The following is a 20,995-nucleotide window of genomic DNA, read 5'->3' as shown; positions in this document are numbered from 1 at the left end:
GAAAGAACTTGTCATCCTGCCTGTTAAATCCTGCTCAGAGTAGACCTGTTGAAATTACTGGGCCTAAGAGAACCATGTTCATTAATTCCAAGGAGTCTACTCTGAGTAGGATCCAGTTATATACACATCGACTACTATCATTATTAGATTTCTATGCAGCAAACTCATACAAAAACATATCCATTCAGTGTCCAGAAGCTCAATTAAAACTGAAACAACTTAAGAAATTAAAAAAAAGAGCAGAATACATTTAAGAAACAAAAATACATATATGGGTCATGGAATCGTAGAGTTGGAAGGTACTGAAGGGTTGCCTACTCCAACTCCCTGCAATAAAGGAATCACAACTATAGCATCCTTGACAGGTGGCCATCTAACCTCTGTTTAATGCCCCCCCCCCACGAAGGAAGGTGCACCATCTTCCGAGATGGTCCATTCTATTGATTGACACCTGACAAAAATGTTCTAATCATGACCAATCATTTTCAGAAGAAGGTTTTCTAAAAGAGCCAAGTCTAAAGTTGTTGCCTGGAGATCTTTGCAGGTGATGCAAACTAGATTTCCTAGTTTCCTTACAACAGTGACAGCCAACGGCAATAATATTTGTGCTGCGTGCAGATCAATCCTGGGTAGAGTTAGTGTTTTGTACTAGTTAGTGTATTCCTATTTAATGCTCTTCTCTCTGCCCCATCTCAGCTGGGTATCAGAAGAATGGGAGCATTGCACCAAAACCTGTGGGACCTCTGGTTATCAGATCCGAACCGTGCGCTGCATCCAGCCTCTCCACGATGGTGCAAATCGCTCCGTCCATTTCAAGTATTGTAGCGGGGATCGCCCTGAGAGCCGTCGGCCATGCAACAGGACGCCGTGCCCTGCTCAGTGGAAAACCTGGCCCTGGAGTCCAGTAAGCAAACCAAGTCTTCTGTGTTTCATCAACCATTATGGGCGCAGGTAGCCAAAAACCAAAAAAACCCACCTCTGGGTTCAAAAGCCCAGGACACCGATACTCCATTTTGCCAGAATGGAGAGAGGTTATTGACCAGCAGGCCCTCCAACAAAATGTTGTAGCATGGAGTGCATCAGTTCAAGGTCCCAGCCATTCCACTGCATTTCTTCCTTCCCCCTCAGTTTTCCATTCCTATAAAATTCAGTCCATTGATCTTGCTTTGCCATCGCTGGGCTGTTCTTTGGGGCAGAGACCCCCCAGCTGAGGGATTTCCCTAGGAGGTTAAGTTAGAAGCCTCATGACCCCCCCCCCAAATATCCTGGTGATACAACACTCTTTTGTTTGGGTTGTGGGTGATTTCTTCCCCCAAATAATGATTTTACTACAAAGGAATTTCAGAAATAGACTGGAAAGAGAAGCTGCTGAATTGCAACTCATTACCAAACTTAAAACCATGGAGAGACCTGGTCTGAACAAAGACATTGGATTCTTATCTCATTATACATGACAAAGCCATTTTTCACCTTCTCACCCCTTGCTTTTTCCTGTAAGACCTATTGCAGTCGTTAAGAGTCATCAACAGGCTCATCACAGCTATCTGCCAATCACCCATTCCCACCACCCTTCTGAGTAATACCCCTCCCCACCTTCTCACTATATAGAAGGATCTGGCAACTTCTGTTTCAAGTGTATCTGAAGAAGTGTGCATGCACACGAAAGCTCATACCAAGAACTAACTTAGTTGGTCTTTAAGGTGCTACTGGAAGGGGGAAAAAAATTGTTTTGACTATGGCAGACCAACACGGCTACCTTTCTGTAACCCAAATAATGAATTATTCTTAATTAATTTTGTATACTGCCCTTCATCCATAGATCTCAAGGCGGTTCACAACATAAAAATACAAGGTAAAAAAACAAAATGGCTAATAAAACCAGAAACAAACCAGTAACCCCTGCCAGGAGTTCAGCCTACACTCGAGTAGGACCCTGGCTGAGACACATGCCCAACTGGCATGTTCTCTCCCTCCTGGTCTTTCGTTCTGGAGCTTCAAAAGCTTTCTTCTGCCCGAACATCACAGCAACTGATGCCAACAGAGATCAGCACACTTAGGGATCTGCAGAGTTTGCGCATCATGCGCAACAGACCTCAGCAACTCAGCATTTTGGCTAATCTACTTTATTTATATATAAACATACACGGAGCACTGCAACATGGCTCCCTCTCTCTCAAGCATCAGACGGCAAAGAGAAAAAAACAAAGGACAATAGTCCCACTTCACAGAACACAGTAACACAAACATCCTGTTTCCAGTTACTTCCCACTTTGTGGAGTCAAAACATACACCGTCATGTGAAAGACAACAATCCCATGACTGCAATCATGGAGCAGGAAGTCTAACAACCCCCACCCACTCACAACTTAAACACTGGAAATAGAGGGAATTATATTTGTCTAATTACACACACACTCATGAGTCATCTTGAATCAGACCAAAGACCCAACTAAGTCCAACATCCTGTTTCTCAGGGTAATCAACCAGGTGCCACAGTGGGATGCCCACAAGCAGAGAATCCCCTTTAAATTGAGATAAATGAAATAAAGAAAAAATATGCCTCTCAACAGAAAAGTTTAATTTAGCCATCATGGATAAAAGCCATTATATAAGCAGGAGCTTCTAACAACCTTCATGTCTAAAACCTCCAAGGGCTTTTGGTCATGCAACAATGGTGGTTAAGCAGTTCGAAACTTGTTGGCATTGAAAATGTGAGCATGCTTCAACCGAAGGCACAGTTGATACAGGGCTGCCTCTTGCTAAAATACTATATATAATAAACTAGAATCATCCATCACTTTGTCATATTTCCGGACTCAGACAAAATCTGGACGTGCACCCAATTAACGTGTGCTAATTTCAAGGTCTGTTGTTTGATTTCATTTCCTATTTGATGAGTATTGTTTGTATGGCTATATATCATTCTTTTTTTCAAAAGAAAGGGGAAAGTATCCCTTACAACACTATTGTGTGGCAAGGAAAGGCAGGAGAAAATATTTAAAATAAATTATGAGCAAGCCTCTAAACTTCAAGGATGTTCTCTTAGTGCTACCTAGATCACATTTTAATAATTGTGAGAATGGATACCTGCATCTGGATGGAAGCAAAGCAGAACTGTAGTATTTACAGCTGCTGTTTTTACCAGCTATGGATTTTAGTTCTGTGCCAAACATCTATCCTGTGTGGGTTTCTTTTACCATTGTCCACCAGTTAACAGGAAAAGAAATTGCATTTGAAAATTAACAGAAGGGCAGGAAAATTCAGTGACATTCTCATCAGTGGAGTCCAGGGCTTTAGTCACATTAGTCTTACTTTCAAGATGGTTGAGAGATGTTCACAAGTATATTTATTTCCTTCCTTCCTTCCTTCCTTCCTTCCTTCCTTCCTTCCTTCAAATCATCTCAGCCTTCCCAGATGCTTTCAATCAAAGCCCAGGGGAGGGCATCATACCTCCATCTATGGGGCTTTTTCAAATCAGGAAGCACAGACAGCCAGGGAGGCTGCAGAATATTTTGGGGAAAATGTTTCCTTGAAAGAAAACCTCAGCTGCCTTGCAACAATAGGCTAAGCTCTAAACTCCATGCTCACCAAAATTCTAAACAAAATCTCTAGTGTCCTGAGAATGAGGCAGTAAAACGGGAGCTTCTTTTGCAGAGGAGGAAAACTTTTGAGAAACTGAGGGGCAGATTTTGGCTCAGGGGTAATTGGTTATAGAGCCCATCAACATGCATGGCTGTTTTGCAGCATAGCACAGGCCAGAAATTGTAGTTTCCAATTAAACACTGGATAACCACAGAGTAGAAGGAGAATTGGGAAGGTTGAGGTTACTAGCAAATGAATGGTTGATGGGTAATGCTGAGTTAACAGAGCACTCATGAAGCATGTTTCTCCTTCCTTTAAAGGTCTTCTTGCAATGTCATGCATGTCCATATTTTGGCAAATGGTTTTGGTTTAACCAGGACAAGGTGGGAAGAGACAGTATTGCATCAGTGCCACAATCTGGCTTTACCTGTGGAGCAGCTAGAGGTAGCTGTTCAACCTGGCAATGTGTCATTTATTGGGAAGGAGGAAAGGGGGCAGTCCCAAATCTGGTCAGATTTTGACCTTTTCAAATAGAGTTTCATCCTTCCAGCTCCAGCAGCAGCAATGCAGCCAGCCACCTGTACAGCTCCCTTCCTCATTTGGTTAAGGATATATGTGCTGAAGTCTCCATGGTTTCTCTTATCCATAGTTCCTTGTTGCTTTTTGTCCATAGTGTTCTGTGACCTGCGGTGAAGGAACAGAGTCCAGGCAAGTCTTATGCCGCGCCGGCGACCAATGCAATGGAGAGAAGCCAGAATCCGTGAGGGTTTGCAAGCTCGCCCCCTGCAATGGTAAGCAAAATGTTGTCCTCTATCTGCATCAGGATTGGATAGTTCCAGTTTCTGGAATTCTGGCAACATCTGGAATTTGGTGCAAAGCAAGGGGAATGCTCTGAGAGTTGCTCCGGTTTGATGCAGAACAGATCTTCCCATTTCTGTGTACCATGCTATGAAAATTCCACAGGAGGACCTCCCATTAATTTAGAACAAAAGTGATTGGTGGGGGCCTGCCGGATATTGTTTTTTTTTTTTAATATTTTTTATTGAAGAATTTTTATAACCACAAAAACATAAACATTACAGTACAATAAACACAACAAATACACAAACAAACAAAAACAAAGAAACAAGTACAATTTCATATCCTAGTTTCTTATACCTTTCTTCTCCGACTTCCTCATGCCTCCCTTTTCTGTATTCCAATTTCTAATCAATTTTTCAGCAAATCTTCCCTTAATTTAGTTTAATTTAATCTTCCTTATTCTCCTTGTCTTAACCGTTACTAATAGTAACCGTTTATTTTCTGGTCCAACATCATTCTAACTCTAGGCCTGCCGGATATTGTTGAACTACAACTCCCATCACTGATGGACACTGGCTAGGATGGCTCAGCCTGATGGGAACTGAAGTCTGACAACATCCAGAGGTCACTCTGTCCACTATCCCTGATTTGGAACACAGAGCATATAGCCAGCTTGTTAGGGGAGATATTCTCACTGGGAAAACAGTGGCAGGGAAGGCTTAAAACAACAACAGCCCTGAATTGCTTGCTTCCCAGGCCTTTTTTACCCCAATAAATTTTATTAAAGTTTGAAATAAAATATACCAAAGTTAATATCAAACATCCAATATCTTTTTTATCAAAGATAAAAAAACTAATCTAAATAAAAACATGAACCAAAAGGAGAAAAAGAAAGTAGACTGAGAAATAAAGAAAAAAGAGAACTTCCAATTCTTCGTCTGTCGGCTATACGTAAAAAATTCAAGACATCCAGCTCAACAACTCTACTTTCTATAAACCAATTATTTTCTTCAATCCTCAAACCCAGATATCATAAGTTTATTTTTCACGCGAAAAGTTTCTGATCTTTAGTAAATATTGACAAAGATTTTTTCCCCTCTGATTAAACACATCAGCTTCGCCATATCAGCTGAGTCCAATAATTTTAACAACCGTCCTTCCACGATAGGTAACGATGAATGCATGCATCCCAGTCCGGATGAATTTGCACACCCTGCGAGTGGCATGTGATGTAACAGAAAGAGATAGAAGCAACATGAAATACCTGGTTATCAGAAAATTCTGCTGCTCTAAAAGCCTGGTGCACAGTGCTCTTCTTGTAAAAATGAATAAATGAATGAGATGCTGGCACTCCACAGTCAGAGGCTGTATGCTTCTGAATTCCAATTCCTTGGTACCTGAAGGGAAAGTGCTGTTGCTCTCTGGTCCTGCTTGGGGGCTTGCACCAGAGCTTCTGTTTGGCTGCTGTGGGAAAGGATGCTGTACCAAATGGTCCACCAGGCATCAAACTCCATTAGTGTTGGTTTTGCATGTTCCTGGGTTGAGGAGGGCATTTCAGAAGGGTACCACTATTGAGAAGGTCCTCTCACAAGTTGCCACATATCTTAGCTCAGAGAACCATGACGTGGTAAGAAGGATATCCCCTGGTGATATTAAAGTCTGGGCAGATGTATAAGAGAGCAGGCAGTCTTTCGGGTATCTATTTCCCAAGCTTCCTAGGACTTTATATTAGTATTATTCATTTCATTTCTATACCACTATATATTTTAAAGAACAAATCCCAAAGCAGTTTACAGCACATTGTTGTTGTTGTTGTTTAGTCGTTTAGTCATGTCCAACTCTTCGTGACCCCATGGACCAGAGCACGCCAGGCACTCCTGTCTTCTACTGCCTCCCGCAGTTTGGTCAGATTCATGTTGGTAGCTTCGAGAACACTGTCCAACCATCTCGTCCTCTGTCGTCCCCTTCTCCTTGTGCCCTCAATCTTTCCCAACATCAGGGTCTTTTCCAGGGAGTCTTCTCTTCTCATGAGGTGGCCAAAGTATTGGAGCCTCAGCTTCAGGATCTGTCCTTCCAGTGAGCACTCAGGACTGATTCCCTTTAGAAAATTCCCTTAGAGCACATTAAAACGGCAAATAAAGCAATCCAGAATAAAACAAACTCAAGCTTTGAGGAAAATATTTCAGATCCTTCTCTAAGTGACCTTTTGCTTTCCCCATTCTCCAGCCCGGCATGCAGAGATCTCTGCATGGTTGCAACTGGACCCGTTGCAAAATGTGCCTGGCGCCTGGCTAATTTCTAACACTGTATTCCCGCAATGCTAATTTTATTTTCTCCAACCTCTTTCCCATTGGCCTTACAATAGAGAAAAGGAGAAAAAGTTGCAGCATTGAAGCCTAACTGCAATCAAAACAAGCACTTTAAATTTAGCTCGGTAGAATTTTGGCAGTCAGAGCAATCAACACCAGCGTTGCATTTGGGAGGTGAGCTTCCAACTGAAGCTTCCGAACCACTCTCAAAGCCAGTCCTACATAGAGTGAGTTGCAACAATTCAACTGAGAAATTACCAGCTCTTTAACTACAGCAGCTTTCACATGAAACTTTACAAAGTCTAAGGCCTTGTTGTATTCACAAGAGACACTAGAGGGAAGCAAAGATGTATCTGTTAGCTGAGGGTGGAAAAACATGGAGGTTTTCATTGGTATAAAATGGCATTTCGCCTTATCTCTCAAGCCCTGTCGGAAAGAACAGTGCTTCCAATAGAATATTATAAGGGAGCCATATTCATTTTTGGCTCAGAGTAAAGAAGGGGCAGGCAGTACAACACCACAGGATTATTTCCAGGTCCATCCCAAGGTGTCATGGACAGTTTTGCGAGACCACTCTTGCCTCTTCCTTCCTCAGCTACAATGAGGCTCACGACCAAATGTAAGAAGGAGAAGGTTTTCTACCGTGGGAATCTAGTGAATAAGAAATGGATGTCTAGATTATGTGTAGTCCATCTAAAAGGCAAAAAAACCCCAACCCCCGGGAACCTGTGAGTACGCAACTCAGAGTTGGTACTGATGTGCTCAAAAGTAGACTTTTTTTTAGAAAATGAAACAAAACTTTGCACTGCTATACTTGGATCGATCTGCCCCACCATGAAATGCATGTGATAGTTTATTGAACAGGTAATAAACATGGGGTGACTTTGGGGACCTTTGTGAATACAGTGGGACCTTGGTTTTCGAACTTAATTGGTTCCAGGAGTCCATTCGATTCCCAAAACTGTTCAAGAACCAAGGCATGGCTTCCGATTGGCTGCAGCAACTTCCTGCACTCAATCAGAAGCCGTGGAACGTTCCAAAAAACGTTCGCAAACCAGAACACTTCCGGTTTTGCGGCCTTCGGGAGCTGATTTCTTTGGGAGCCAAGCCATTCAAGTACCAAGGTACCTTTGCAGTTTAGAATTGCATTTGCTGCACCAGACAACTAAAATCTGGTCAGTCTACACATACAGCAGAGAAGCAAAAGCTTCTCTGAGGTGATAAGGTTTTTTACAAGTAGGAACATTTTTAAAAAATGGCATTTCTCAATCACGGTCAGAAGTGGTACAGCCTCCCTCCCCTTTCGCTTTAGGGTTTTTCTACAACCACCTCATTCTGTTGCAAGTTGCAGATCAGGCCAAAGTGACAAAGTGTTCAGCAACTATAACGTAAGGATGACATTTGGCAAAACAAGAACAACACATCTCTGGTGCCCCTCCGCATATTGGAAACCCAGTGCAAAGATTTGTGCTTCAGTGGCAGTAGCTGCTGTAGTTTAGATATCATCTTAGAAGTTTTCAGCCTCGGATTTGTTGTGCTTCTGATGAAATTCCTATAGCTGTTTTGTGTTTATGGAGCACAGCAATCTGTTCTTGTGTGTAGCAGAAATGGTTGTTATCATAAGATTTGAGTGGGTAATTCCATGGTTTCACACGGTTTCATGCATGTGAAGGGCTTCAAACAGGCTAAAAATGCAGTTATGAGCCTTTGGGTAATAGGATCCTTGCTGGAAGGCTGATAATTCTCTCACCTGAATCTCTCCTGGGGAGCCACACTTTTTCTTCCTCCTTTTTTTTTATAAGATATTTATTAAGATTTTTTATAATATCACAATAAAAGAAAAAAAGAAAAAACAGAATAACAAAAATACAGAATAACAAAACTTTTTTTAAAAAAAAGAAAAACACACATACATTTTCAATTACTTATTTTCTTTTAACTTGTTTCCCGGACCTCCTCATACCTCCCTTTTTTGTATTCCACCCCAAATTGTTAATTCAGCAAATCCTTACCATCATATTATTACCTATTTATAATCCTTTTTTTTTCATATCTCTTAAAGCATTACAGCTGGAAACCACTTAATTTCAATCCAACATCATTCTAACACTCATTAATTTTACAATATTTCTGTAGATAATCTTTAAATTTCTTCCAATCTTCTTCCACCGACTCTTCTCCCTGGTCTCAGATTCTGCCAGTCATTTCTGCCAATCCCATATAGTCCATCACCTTCATCTGCCATTCTTCCAAAGTGGGTAGTTCTTGTGTCTTCCAATACTTGCTGCTGTTGTAGCATACATAAAAAACGTTCTGTCCTTCTTTGGCACCAATTGGCCGACAATGCCAGGAAGGAAGGCCTCTGGTTTCTTCAGAAAAGTATATTTAAATACCTTTTTCATTTCATTGTAGATCATTTCCAAAAAAGCCTTAATTCTTGGGCACGTCCACCAAAGGTGAAAGAATGTACCTTCAGTTTCTTTACATTTCCAACATTTGTTGTCGGGCAAATGATATATTTTTGCAAGCTTGACTGGGGTCATGTACCACCTGTATATCATTTTCATAATATTCTCTCTTAAGGCATTGCATGCCGTGAATTTCATACCTGTGGTCCACAACTGTTCCCAGTCAGCAAACATAATGTTATGTCCAACATCTTGTGCCCATTTAATCATAGCAGATTTCACCGTTTCATCCTGAGTATTCCATTTCAACAGCAAGTTATACATCTTTGACAAAATCTTAGTTTTGGGTTCTAACAGTTCTGTTTCTAATTTTGATTTTTCCACCTGGAAGCCGATTTTCTTGTCCAAATTATATGCCTCCATTATGTGATAATAATGGAGCCAATCTTGCACTTTGTTTTTTAGTTTCTCAAAGCTCTGCAGTTTTAGTCTATCTCCCACTTTTTCTTCCTCCTACACCCCTTCTCCAACATAAGCTAATGGATAGATCTCTCCCAGGGAAAAGAAGCGGGGCCCCCAAAATACAAGCAGAACCCCCCCATGACCCTTAGGAAACATGATCCTTGCTGGATGGTAACACTTTCACCACTGCCATCTTTCTTGGGGTCCCATGCTCCATTTCCCACCTCACCTACTGGAATTATGATTTTCCCTCCCTCCAATATTAAAGTTTACCCTTGTGAGTGACCCACTGCAGCTATTCTTCTGAAACTTAGCAGGCTCGGTCTCCTTTGAAGATGTGAGTATTCCTGCAAAGTATATCCAGTTCCACCAGAAAAAAAAAAAAAGTAAAAAAGTAAAGCTGCTCTGCATGAACACCCCTGGGTAAATCTGCTTACAATTTGGCAGGCTTAATCCACTCGGGACGGACTCTTAGGCCTGCAAGTTTTATCTGCTTCTGTGAAAATAGAAAAGAGTTCTATCTGTTTTTAGATTTCCGATGTTGTTGAATGGGAAGGTGAAAGCGGGCTTCGTTTTTAATAGATCTAATCCCATCCCAAATAAGGAGACAAATTGGAAAGACAGAGAGTGGCTCTGAAACAGATCAGGCAACTTATTGAAGCTCTAGAAGCCGATAAATACTAATGGGTGAACACCCCTAGTCTTTGCTGCAACCCTGCAGAGATCATATTGCAGAACTTCAAAACTCCTGTCTCATTTGCCCAGGGACAAACCGAGGATGAGACCATCCAGGTGTTTTGCCTCATGCATGAAACACCATCAGGTATGTTGCTTAGGCAGAGTGCCTAAGTCACAGTTAGAACCGGTGTCCGCACTGGGAACTCTTGCATGCAGTGTGAAAAAAGATAAACTAATTTATGCATTGAAAACTTTTCAGTAACTTTTTTTAGTAAATGCAACCTTGGCACCGTTTTGGGAGGGGCGAAAGTTTGCATCCGTATGTTAGTCAGCTGTGGGCGGCTGAGATCACAATATAAAGATGAATTCCACTTGTCGGAAAAGGTTGCAGTGCATACAGCTGTTCTGTAAAACTGCAGTATAAATAGAAACGCAGGACCAAGAGTGAATATTTGTTGTTTCCTATAAAAAGGCAGACTTTGAACTAGATAAAGATAGTAACTATCCATTCTGTACATCTTTGTGTTTATGATTCCGTAAGGCTTTTTCGTATGCCAAATGTTCTGCAATTCAAGTTTCAGTGCCTCTGACACACACACAATTTTGGAAGTAATTTCTATTACAATGTCTTATAAGCAGGTAGGTTAGGAAAGGCCCAATTCTCACAGGTCAGTTAACCATGTCATCAAATACTGTCTGCTCAAAAGTGCATCCAACTGAGTTCAATGAGGTATGCAGGCCTGTAAATTACTGATTTATTTATTGAATACTTTTTTCTATACTTAATATACAGGCAATCTTTGTTCTGCACAGAGGTTGCATTCCCACCCTGCCTCCATTCTGCCCATTTAGGGACATTTTAAGTTCACTTCCAGGTGAACTTTAAGTTCACCTGTGTGCCCATGCACAGTCATGCGCCAATCGTCAGGGCTGTAGCCAGGGGGTGGTGAGGAAGGCTGCCATCAGGGGTGCAAGCAAGGGGGGGGGGAGAATGCAAAAGCAGCTTTAAAATATGTCCATAACTATGTCTATAAATAAAAATATTGATTATTGCCTCATAATAAAAGATTTTAAACAAAGGGTCTTTATATGACATACGGGGGCCCTGTTTTTCCCTATTTTTTTCTGTGCCACATTCCTTTTCCATGACGGTTCTGCCCGGGGTGCAAGTTCATCTAGCTACGGCCCTGCCAATCATATGTGCATAAATCAGTCGTTGCCTGTATAAAACAATTCTAAGTGGAGTGTGCCTCTTTAATCTTCTACCCTCAGGCAGGAGATATAGAAGTATAATCAGTTGTACCAACAGGCTAAAAGGCAGTTTCTATCTGTAGGCTGTTAGGCTGCTGAACGGAAAATAATATAGTGCAACTGACTTTTGGGGTTGGTGTGTGACAAGCACACAGAGATTGAGTGTTTTTTTTGGGGGGGAGGCTCGGTTAATTTCATTGTACACAGCTTGTACATTGACAATAAAGGTTTTATTATTTATTTATTTATTTAGTATAGGCAGCAATTTCAAAAAGAAGAAATGCAAACACACAAATATGTTTTATCTATAAATATATTTGTGCTGAAACCCTCAGACAGGATAGCTCGGTAGAACTTGAGATTCTGAATCTCAGGGTTGTGGGTTCGAACCCCACATTGGCCAAAAAGATTCCTACATTGCATGGGGGGTTGGACTAGATGACCCTCGTGATCCCTTCCAACTCTATGATTCCATGGATACAACTTGCAAAGAAAAGCAATAAAATGTTTGGAAATGCAATAAAGACTTATAACTGGGTGGTGGGGGAGCGGGTGAAGCTCATTTTATCTTCACAGCAACCCTGAGAGGTAGGTTAGGCAAAGAGGGAGTGACTGGCCTAAGATCACCACGTGAGTTTGGTGGCTGAACATGGATTTGAACTCTGGTCTATGCCGCCCACTATGCCAAACCTGAGTATAGTTAAATAGAAGTGCACTGCAAGCTTTCTGTTAATTGATTGCCTAGCCACTTCATTTTCAGATTAATGTGGCCACTTTGGATCCTGTGATTATTTCACTGCTCTTTTCCATTGCTGTATGCAACTCTGTTTAGTGAACATTCTTACTAGATGAAATTCTTCATCTTAGATTGGTGGCCTTGAAAATTTTCTGATTTGTAAAGCTGTAGGCAACTTCATTGTTATTTTTAATTACTCAACCATTAAGTAATTGCTTGTTAAAATTAATTAAGATATCTGTTATGGTTTTCGGCCGTTTCTTATCTTATTTACCATTGGCTTGCTTTTATTTATTGACATTCCACCCTTCAGTGTAATGATGCTCCACGTAAAATCAATAAAACAATGAAAGCATATAGCTGTAATAAAACAACAGAGTAAAACAGCAGAGAATGGCAGTGTTAAGACAAACCCGTCGTGTCTTTAAAGCCCCAGGAGCAAAGTTTTTAAAGACTATATTTATGGAAAGACATACACCTGCTTTCCAGGAAATGGCAAAATGATACACTGCCAAGGCAGGAGTCGGGAACAGGTCAGGAATAACTCTCAAGGTGTCAGCGAAGTTAACTCTTTATTCAAGGAAACAAAACAGCTCAAGCAGGCCTAGTGTGGTGTAGTGGTTAAGAGCAGTAGACTCGGAATCTGGTGAACTGGGTTCAATTCCCCGCTCCTCCACATGCAGCTGCTGGGTGACCTTGGGCTAGTCACACTTTTTAAAGTCTCTCAGCCCCACTCACCTCACAGAGTGTTTGTTGTGGGGGAGGAAGAGAAAGGAGAACGTTAGCCGCTTTGAGACTCCTTCGGGTAGTGATAAAGTGGGATATCAAATCCAAACTCTTCTTCTTCTTCTTCTAGTGAGTGTGGGAACTCTTCCCAGTATGTCTTGCCCCAATGAGGCAGTTGCGAGGACTGAAGGTCCCATCCTTCCCACCTCTCCCTAAGTCTCTTCCTCCCTCCTCCTCTTCCCCAGCAATCTGAGACTTCTTCACCTTGTCTGTTTTTGCTGTGCCCTCTTCATACCTCTTCTGGTTCTGGGAGACCAGAGGGAAAGACAGCTGGTGGCAGCAGGAGATGGAGACTCCCTGACTTCTTCAGCAGCCTGACTTATCTCTGCTTCTTGGTTCTTCCCCTCCTCTCCTGCCTCTGATTCTGGGCTGCTCTCTGCCACAGACTCTCCCTTCTCACTAAGCAAAACCTGTTAGCTCTTCAGCTCCTGACACTTCCATTTCCCAGTCTGCTCCCTCTTCTCCCTGTGACTACTCATTGTCATCCCACCACCAACCCTCGGGCTCTGAGCCTTCTTCCCTTGGGGGTTCCCCAACTGGTGCCCTTCAGCATTTCTCTATCCAACCAGCCCATGACATCTTTTAAGGATGGGGGAGAATTTTGATTCTGTACTCATTTGAGCCTACCTAACGTTTTCTGAAAGGGTATGCAAACCAAAACACAGCAAACTTCACATTTCTACAAATTTTGCAATACCATTATATGACTAAATGTTGTGCCTAAAAATGCAGGAACTAGAGTAAAGTGTGCATAAAATTTGGTGAAAATAGCATATGAAAATGCACTATATCAGGTGAACTTGCCTCGTATTAGGCAAAATTGCATACAAAGAAGAAACTTGCACTGAAATACTGGCGGATTTTCCCCATGACATTTTAAAAATTGCAAACCTGTGCAGAAATGTGGAGAGCTTAATTGTAAGTGTGGAAAAATGAGAACTGGTGGAAAACAAAAATTGACATATTCAATCATCCCTAATTGGAACATCCTCATGAAATAAATAAATGAAAGACAGTTAAGGGTATTTGCTAATTTCCAGATTTAGCTATTTTCCATTTTAAACCTTCATTAATACACTTTTTTTCATTTCTGTGTGAATTAAATCACTTATACTTAATAAGCCATACTGAGTTCAGTGGAATTTACTCCCAGGTTAGTGAATATAAGGTTCTAGCAAGAAGAGAGGGGACAGCTCTTGAAGCAAGATAGACCTGGGCATTTGAGATAAACATGAAAGTGTCTGCAGAATGGGATAATCCTCAAATATGAAACGGGTCTCTGAGCACAACAGCAGCAGACATAATTGTAAATGTTTTTTTCCAAGCAAACAAGCGTGTATTCAGGTGGGATTTATTTATTTTTAAATGCACCTCTAATCTCACCTTCTGTAGATGCTTCAAGAACTGGGGCTCCCATGGTGGATGCTTAGAGCACTTGATTAAACAAAAAAAACCCACCTGTTGTTAAGTAAGGGGTAAAATCAGCTTTCTGAAAGAGCTACCAGCAGGCTGCCAGGAGAGGAATAAGCTCCTTTAGGTAATTTTAGATTCCAGATTTATTGGTCTTCTCACCCAACTGTGCACAATCTTTATTTCACTACTTCAAATGTGGTACCCAAGTCTGGCTGCATTCAGCGATTCTCCTGCTCATTCTGCTGAATGGGTCTCTGGTCTTCTGTCCCAAAGTCCTGCCCTGATAGCACCACTGAAACTCCTCCCCAATTCTCATCTATCACCTGCTGCCAAGACCCAGTTTTCTAATACATCTGGATTCTGTTCCCCAGAAATGGAGCACAAGCAATTTTGTGCACTTCTGGTACCACATTTTGGCCATCCCTTTGTTGATGTGCCTATGGCTCTTCTCTTCCTCTGCTCCATGGTCGGTCGTAGTGGGAAGGGAGAAATCAGCCTTGAGCAGAGTGTGGTTTTCAAAGCTGAGATTCAGCAGCCTGGACATGGAGCATAGAGGCTTCAAGGGAGCAGGTGGATAGCTCTGTTGGTGAAAGCATGGTGCTGATGGTGCCCAGGTCAAAAGTTTGATCCTTGTATGAGACGGCTGCATATTCCTGCTTTGCAGGGGGTTGGACTAGATCGGTGTTTCCCAAACTTGGGTCTTCAGCTGCTTTTGGACTACAACTCCCATCATCCGTAGCTAGCAGGACCAGTGGTCAGGGATGATGGGAACTGTAGTCCAAAAGCAGCTGGAGACCCAGGTTTGGGAGACACTGGACTAGATGATCCTTGGGGTCGTTTACAACTCTACAATTCTTTGATTCAATAGTAAGCGCCGAGGGCCTTCTGGCAGTTCCCTCACTGCAAGAAGCCAAGTTACAGGGAACCAGGCAGAGGGCCTTCTCGGTAGTGGTACCCGCCCTGTGGAAACCCTCCCACCAGATGCCAAAGAGAACAACAACTACCAGAATTTAGATGACATCTGAAGGCAGCCCTGTTTAGGGAAGCTTTTAATGTTTGATGCATTACTGTATTTCATTATTGTGTTGGAAGCCGCCTAGAGTGGCTGGTGAAACCCAGCCAGATGGGCGGGATATAAATAAATTATTATTATTATTATTATTATTATTATTATTATTATTAGCTGCAGGCAGGCAAGCAGAGGAATATCAGAGGGAAATAGGATGCACTGAGAGGTATAGAAAGCACTGAAGTAGCCACACAACTCCATGGGCATTCCTTTTTTTTTTAATGAGTTTGAGAAGACGTTGCTCTCCCTTCTTGATATTAAATCTGAATTGGGTGTTTGTGTGCAAGAGAGAGGAGTTGAGCAAGGTAGAGAGTTTAAAAACTATTTTTGAGCTGGGAAAACCCAGCTGTGGGTTGTTCCTGTGAGATCATAGAAGCCCCAGGATGTTTGCACAGGGACAGTTCCAAGGGTTTGGGTATATACGTTTTTGCGTATACGCAGAACCCTTGGAATCGAACTCTAAGATGAGATCATGCTGTATATGCAAATGTGGATGTGGAAGAAATTGTTATTAACAAAAGGAAATTAGATACACAAGGACACAGTTCTTCCAAGGAGCCTGGTGTTAAGGTTACTCAAGGATTTTGCATTTTAAAGCAAACGAACCCGATTTGCAATTCCTAGGCTAATAAATCAGAACGCAGGTATGTTTCAGTTTTTTAGACTATTCTGAATTTTGCAACACAGTTTTCTGCTGAAGTGTACCTAAATCCAAATTAAAATATGCATTTTGTAGAAAACAATAAGAGCGAGAGAGAGAATGAATGAATGAATGAATGAATGAATGAATGAATGAATGAATGGACTCCATCAGGCTCATCTGCTGTCCTTATGTTCTTGACTCTTGTTGGGTTCTGTCTTTCAGACGAACCATGCCTGGGTGACAAATCTATCTTCTGCCAAATGGAAGTGCTCTCCCGGTACTGCTCCATCCCGGGCTACAAGAAGCTCTGCTGTGAATCTTGCAGCAAACGTAGCAGCACCCTCCCACCACCTTACCTTAGCGAAGCTGCCGAGACCGAAGAGGGAGTGATGACCGGCCCTGGCAACCTCCCCAAGACTTTGGCTTCTCCGACGTCTTCAGTCCCTCCTCGCTCTGAGAGGCGCGGTTCTTTGGGCAGGATGTCCTTGGCAGAAGAAGACAGGCATGCCCTGATCCCCAATGCCTACGGAAGGGCCAGGGTTGCCAGCCCACCTCAGCGAAGAGTTCAAAGCCAAGCGAGGAACAAGACTTCCGGGCCGGTTGCGACGCCGTTACAACTGCCAACCATGAGTGGGCACCTTGCGACCCACACATCCTCAGCCTTGTTAGATATCGGTCCAGCTGTGACACAGAACAGCAGTTCAGCTGGTGTCCTGTCTCCAAACAGACCCTCAAAGAAAAATGAGAAGCAAGCGGACAGGCGGCAACCTCCGAGGCCTTCCACTGTGGAAAGATGAAACTTAGAAATAAAAAAAGGGGGTGGGAGATACCTAAAGTGGAGAATGTGTCTCCTTGCTTTGTTTGGAGTACGGTGATGCATGCAAACCCTTCCAACACAAAACTTTCAACAAGTCAACCGCAGAAAAGGAGGTGAGAGGAAAAAGTGCTGGCTCACTTTCCAGTGACATCCATCCTTCACTCAGTTCCTCCTCTTCTTCTTCCTCCTCCTCCTCCTCCTCCTCCCAACATCTGGTCACTCCAAAACCTTTGAAGGGAAGCACCAAAAATCACACTGATGTAAAAAGAAGAAGAAGAAGCAAGTAGCTGAGTGGGTTGGCCATTCTCTGCCACCCAGACCCCCTAACGTTGCACGTCGGCTGCTTTTGAGGGTGGAAAGTATGATTGATTAGAAATAAAGGAAGGAACGAAATTAAATGTTGCTTTTGAGGGGCGGGAGGGGGCAACCAAGCAAAGGCACCAAAGTTTACACGTCTACAGCGTATTTTTTACTGTGGAACATTTGACCTCCATATGAATTGTATTGCTAATTTATCTCTATAAGCAAATGCTAGAGTATGGTTCACCGTTGTCATGTACATAGGCTTGGTTGGCACATCATGCTGAACCAAAGCATGGCTGAGCATGGCCACATGAAGATGCAGGCTCCCAGAGGGCAATTCAGCTGTGTTGTTCCTCCCCAGCTACTTAGCCATGAGTTAGCTTAGTATAGGGTCCTGTGAGGCTCCAGAGGTTACTGGAATACAACTCCCATCATCCCTGCCTGTGGGCCATGCTGGCTGAAGATGATGGGAGTTGAAGTCCAACAACATCTGGAGGGCCACAGGTTCCCCATCCCTGGCCCAGTGTGTCATCTGAAGCCAGGATCTCTCGTGGCTTAGCTCTCCCGTACAAACCACGAGGCATAAAAAACACACGCAGGCCATAGTTTGGTTTTAGCTTGTGGTTAACCTGGAGAGAGCAGGCCCACAAGCCTGTTAGCCAAGCCAGTTAAATAATGCAGGCAGAGTACACAATGAGGAAGAATCCTCAGAAAACTGTGAGGACACTGGAATCAACCTCAGTGTATAACTTGAGGGGGAATGAACAGAAAAGTTTATTCATAGTCAGGAGATATTCAGTCAAATGTACAGAGGGAAAACTTATTCAGAGTCACACAGCCAATCAGGGCACATGCTGCCTTTGGAACCATCATGTCTTGCTGCCTGGTTGCTAAGCAACACTTCTACCCCGCCTCTAGGCTAAGTGGCTTTAACAGTGGCAACAGAATTAACCCTTCAATTACAACGCCTGGGTTCAGGTCCCACATAACAACAGCACAGCAAACAGAAAGGATCAAAGCAGCCACAGTCTCCTCTCCTGGAGCCTGCTCTCTCATGTGCTCATGCTAAGCTATGCTTTGTTTTAGCACAATGTGCAAGCTAGGTCATAGTGCATATAATGAATAGAGAGGGAGGAAAAACAGTGTTATTTTTTCAGAGTTTTATGTTATTCAGCCATTTGTTTATGGACTTTGCATTTCAGGATCATGTTTAGGTGCCTGCCGTTCAGTTCTGCCTTATTTACAAGCCATGAACATGTTTGTTTTTTGCTGGGATCCAAAGACCTGGATACAAACAGTGCTGCACACCAATCCAGGTCGCTAAATGGCTTTGGACATCCGTGAAGGCTTTCCAGATCTCCATTTCCCAGCATGATTTCCTTGTGCTGCCTCGGACTTACTCTAGAGTATCTCCCAACATTCTGATGTGGGCACAGTATCAACTGAGGGAAAGTGTGTTGGGAGGAGAGGTTAAGTCTGAAGACCTGAAAGGCCAGCCTTCACTCCCAGCTAGGCTGGTGAAATATACTCGGAGTCAAGTGTGAATTTCATGCTCTTTATTCAGCTCGTAGTAGCAATGAATGAAATTTTCCCCAAAACGTCTAGCTATATATACATTATGTACACAATGGGCCCCGCGTGATTGGCTAATTCCAGGCTGCTCCTGTAGGCCAATCAGGTTGCTGATTCACTTCCTCCAGGAGCCTGATTGGCTGCTCCTTTATATCCTTCCAAGGGCATTGGGGTGATCATCTCAGTCATGCAATCTATGGCTTGGTGAGATGAAAGGCAGCAAAAAGTGCATGTTCTAACTTGATTCATTCGCACCACTTTAGGTATGTGGGGTCGCTGAACTGTCTTGGCAAGGAAAGGGAAAGCAATTCTCCGTGCCTCTGGTGGGTAGGAAACAAACATGCAACCTAACACCCCAGCCTATACTTAAGGGGGTTAGTGAGGCCTGGACTCACAGTGCCTTCTTCCTTTGTCTGTACCCCAATGCAGCATCAGTTGCACATGGGCTGTGCACACCAATCCCAACATTAGATGGTGCAACTGAGATTGCAAATGACCACGATTTACAGTGCAGTTGGTCACAAGTGGCATTGGCACTGCCTTGTCTAGACAAGGTCCAGGATGGTTTGGCCCATCACAGGGACATCACCAAAGCTGCAAATTTAAATGGAACCTGAGAAGAAATTGCTGGAAAAGGTGAAGATAATCATGGGCACAACCTCGATGAAATGAATGCTAGAATTTGGGGGTCACTTGCTATGAGAGAAGGAGGGTGTAAGGACTTACTGACGGAGCACATGGCTCCTGCCTGGAGACATGATAATAGCCACCTACCTGAAGCTGAGCACAGGGACATAGGAATCTGCCTTATCTCAAGTCAAACCATTAGTTCATCTAGCTCAATATTATATGCCCTGATTGGCAGGATCTCTCTTGGCTTTCGGGCAGGTTTCTCTCCCAACCCAACTTGGAGATATCAGGAAATGAATCTGGGGCTTTCGATGGGTGAAGCAGATGCTCTCCCTGACATATACTCAGAGTCCTGCAGTGATTTCATGCTCTTTATTGCAGCTTGTAAAACAGTGATTGAATTTCCCCCCAAACCTCTGGCTTTTATATACATTATTTACATAATGAGTCCCGTCTGATTGGCTGATTCTGCTTCCCTCCTGGAGCCTGATTGGTCTTCTCCTGCAGGCCAATCAGTTATTACATTCTACGAACCTACCTGCCTATTGTTCTAGGATCCAAGCTTAGTAGTCTGGTCAGTCCTTCCAAAAGAAATTGCCTGGGGACCCTGTGTATGCTACCTTGAATTCCAGGGGGAAAATGAAGGGATACAAAATTAATCACTAAGTAAGAAAAACGATCTGTGTGCACGCAGCCCCAAGTTCGGTTCTTGGCATCTCCAGGACCAGAGTTGAGAAATGCCCTTACAAGAGACCGTGGGGCACTGCTGTTGGTCAAAGTATAGAGTACTTGAGCAGATGGACCCATGTTTGCCTGACTGCCTTTCTTTTCAATAGGGCTTGTGCATGAGAAGGTCTTGCTTATAGGACTCCCCTGGTGTGCAGTAAAAGTATGGTAATGTCCCTGAAAAGAAGGTGACTTAAGTTTACTTTTATAAAAATAAAAATCTGCTAAATTGCCTGTTTGTCAAAGCCAAAGAGCGACTCCAAACTAGGACAGGAACGTGGTGTAGGAGTGGCAAGTGCTGGAAAAGCACTTAACTTTTTCATCGACTTCAAGCTGAGAGAGTGCATTGACCAGCTGCACCACCGTATATGCACCCAACTGGGACAAATTGCCAGCCATTTGGGTCACTATCAAACTTGTCAGGCAACTTCTCTCTCTCTTTGTGTGTGTGCGTGTGTGTGCAGGGTTTCGCTGTAAGGTACTTGTATATAGGAATGAAAAGTAAAGCTATTTATTAAAAGTTGGTTGTGGTGGTTTTCTGTGCCAGTGTTTCATGTGCTGAAAACTTGCGCTTAAGATGGCAGCACCGTTTCCTCTGGTGTAAAGTGTTTCAAATTGAATTTCACACATGGCTCCAAAGGGCTGTTGCAGTCTAAGCATGTTTATATGCATGTAAGGGCCCCACTGCAGAGGACATACCTTAAAAAATGTTGACGTGTGTCAGCTGAGCTCTTTCCTATTTAAATTTCCGAGCAAGGACAGAGAGGGCCCATCCCACCAACATTTTGCATTTTGCTTTTGAAATGTCA

At 42.9% G+C, this 20,995-nt stretch overlaps 1 protein-coding gene across 1 annotated transcript in view; it reads left to right on the top strand.

Annotated features, from left to right (window-relative positions):
• Positions 1–20,719, top strand: part of ADAMTS3 (ADAM metallopeptidase with thrombospondin type 1 motif 3) — a 131,651-nt gene extending 110,932 nt beyond the window's left edge. Inside the window, exons 20-22 of the mRNA XM_053404496.1 lie at positions 697–904; positions 4,256–4,373; positions 16,361–20,719. Of these exons, the coding sequence (XP_053260471.1) occupies positions 697–904; positions 4,256–4,373; positions 16,361–16,935 (901 nt within the window). The 3' untranslated portion in view covers positions 16,936–20,719. The remainder of the gene's footprint in view (positions 1–696; positions 905–4,255; positions 4,374–16,360) is intronic.
• The last annotated feature ends 276 nt before the right edge of the window (positions 20,720–20,995 follow it).

The sequence above is a fragment of the Podarcis raffonei genome, chromosome 9, assembly GCF_027172205.1.
Source record: "Podarcis raffonei isolate rPodRaf1 chromosome 9, rPodRaf1.pri, whole genome shotgun sequence".
NCBI lineage: Eukaryota > Metazoa > Chordata > Lepidosauria > Squamata > Lacertidae > Podarcis > Podarcis raffonei.
Note: the sequence above shows the minus strand (reverse complement) of the source record. Positions and strands in the feature narration are given on the sequence as shown.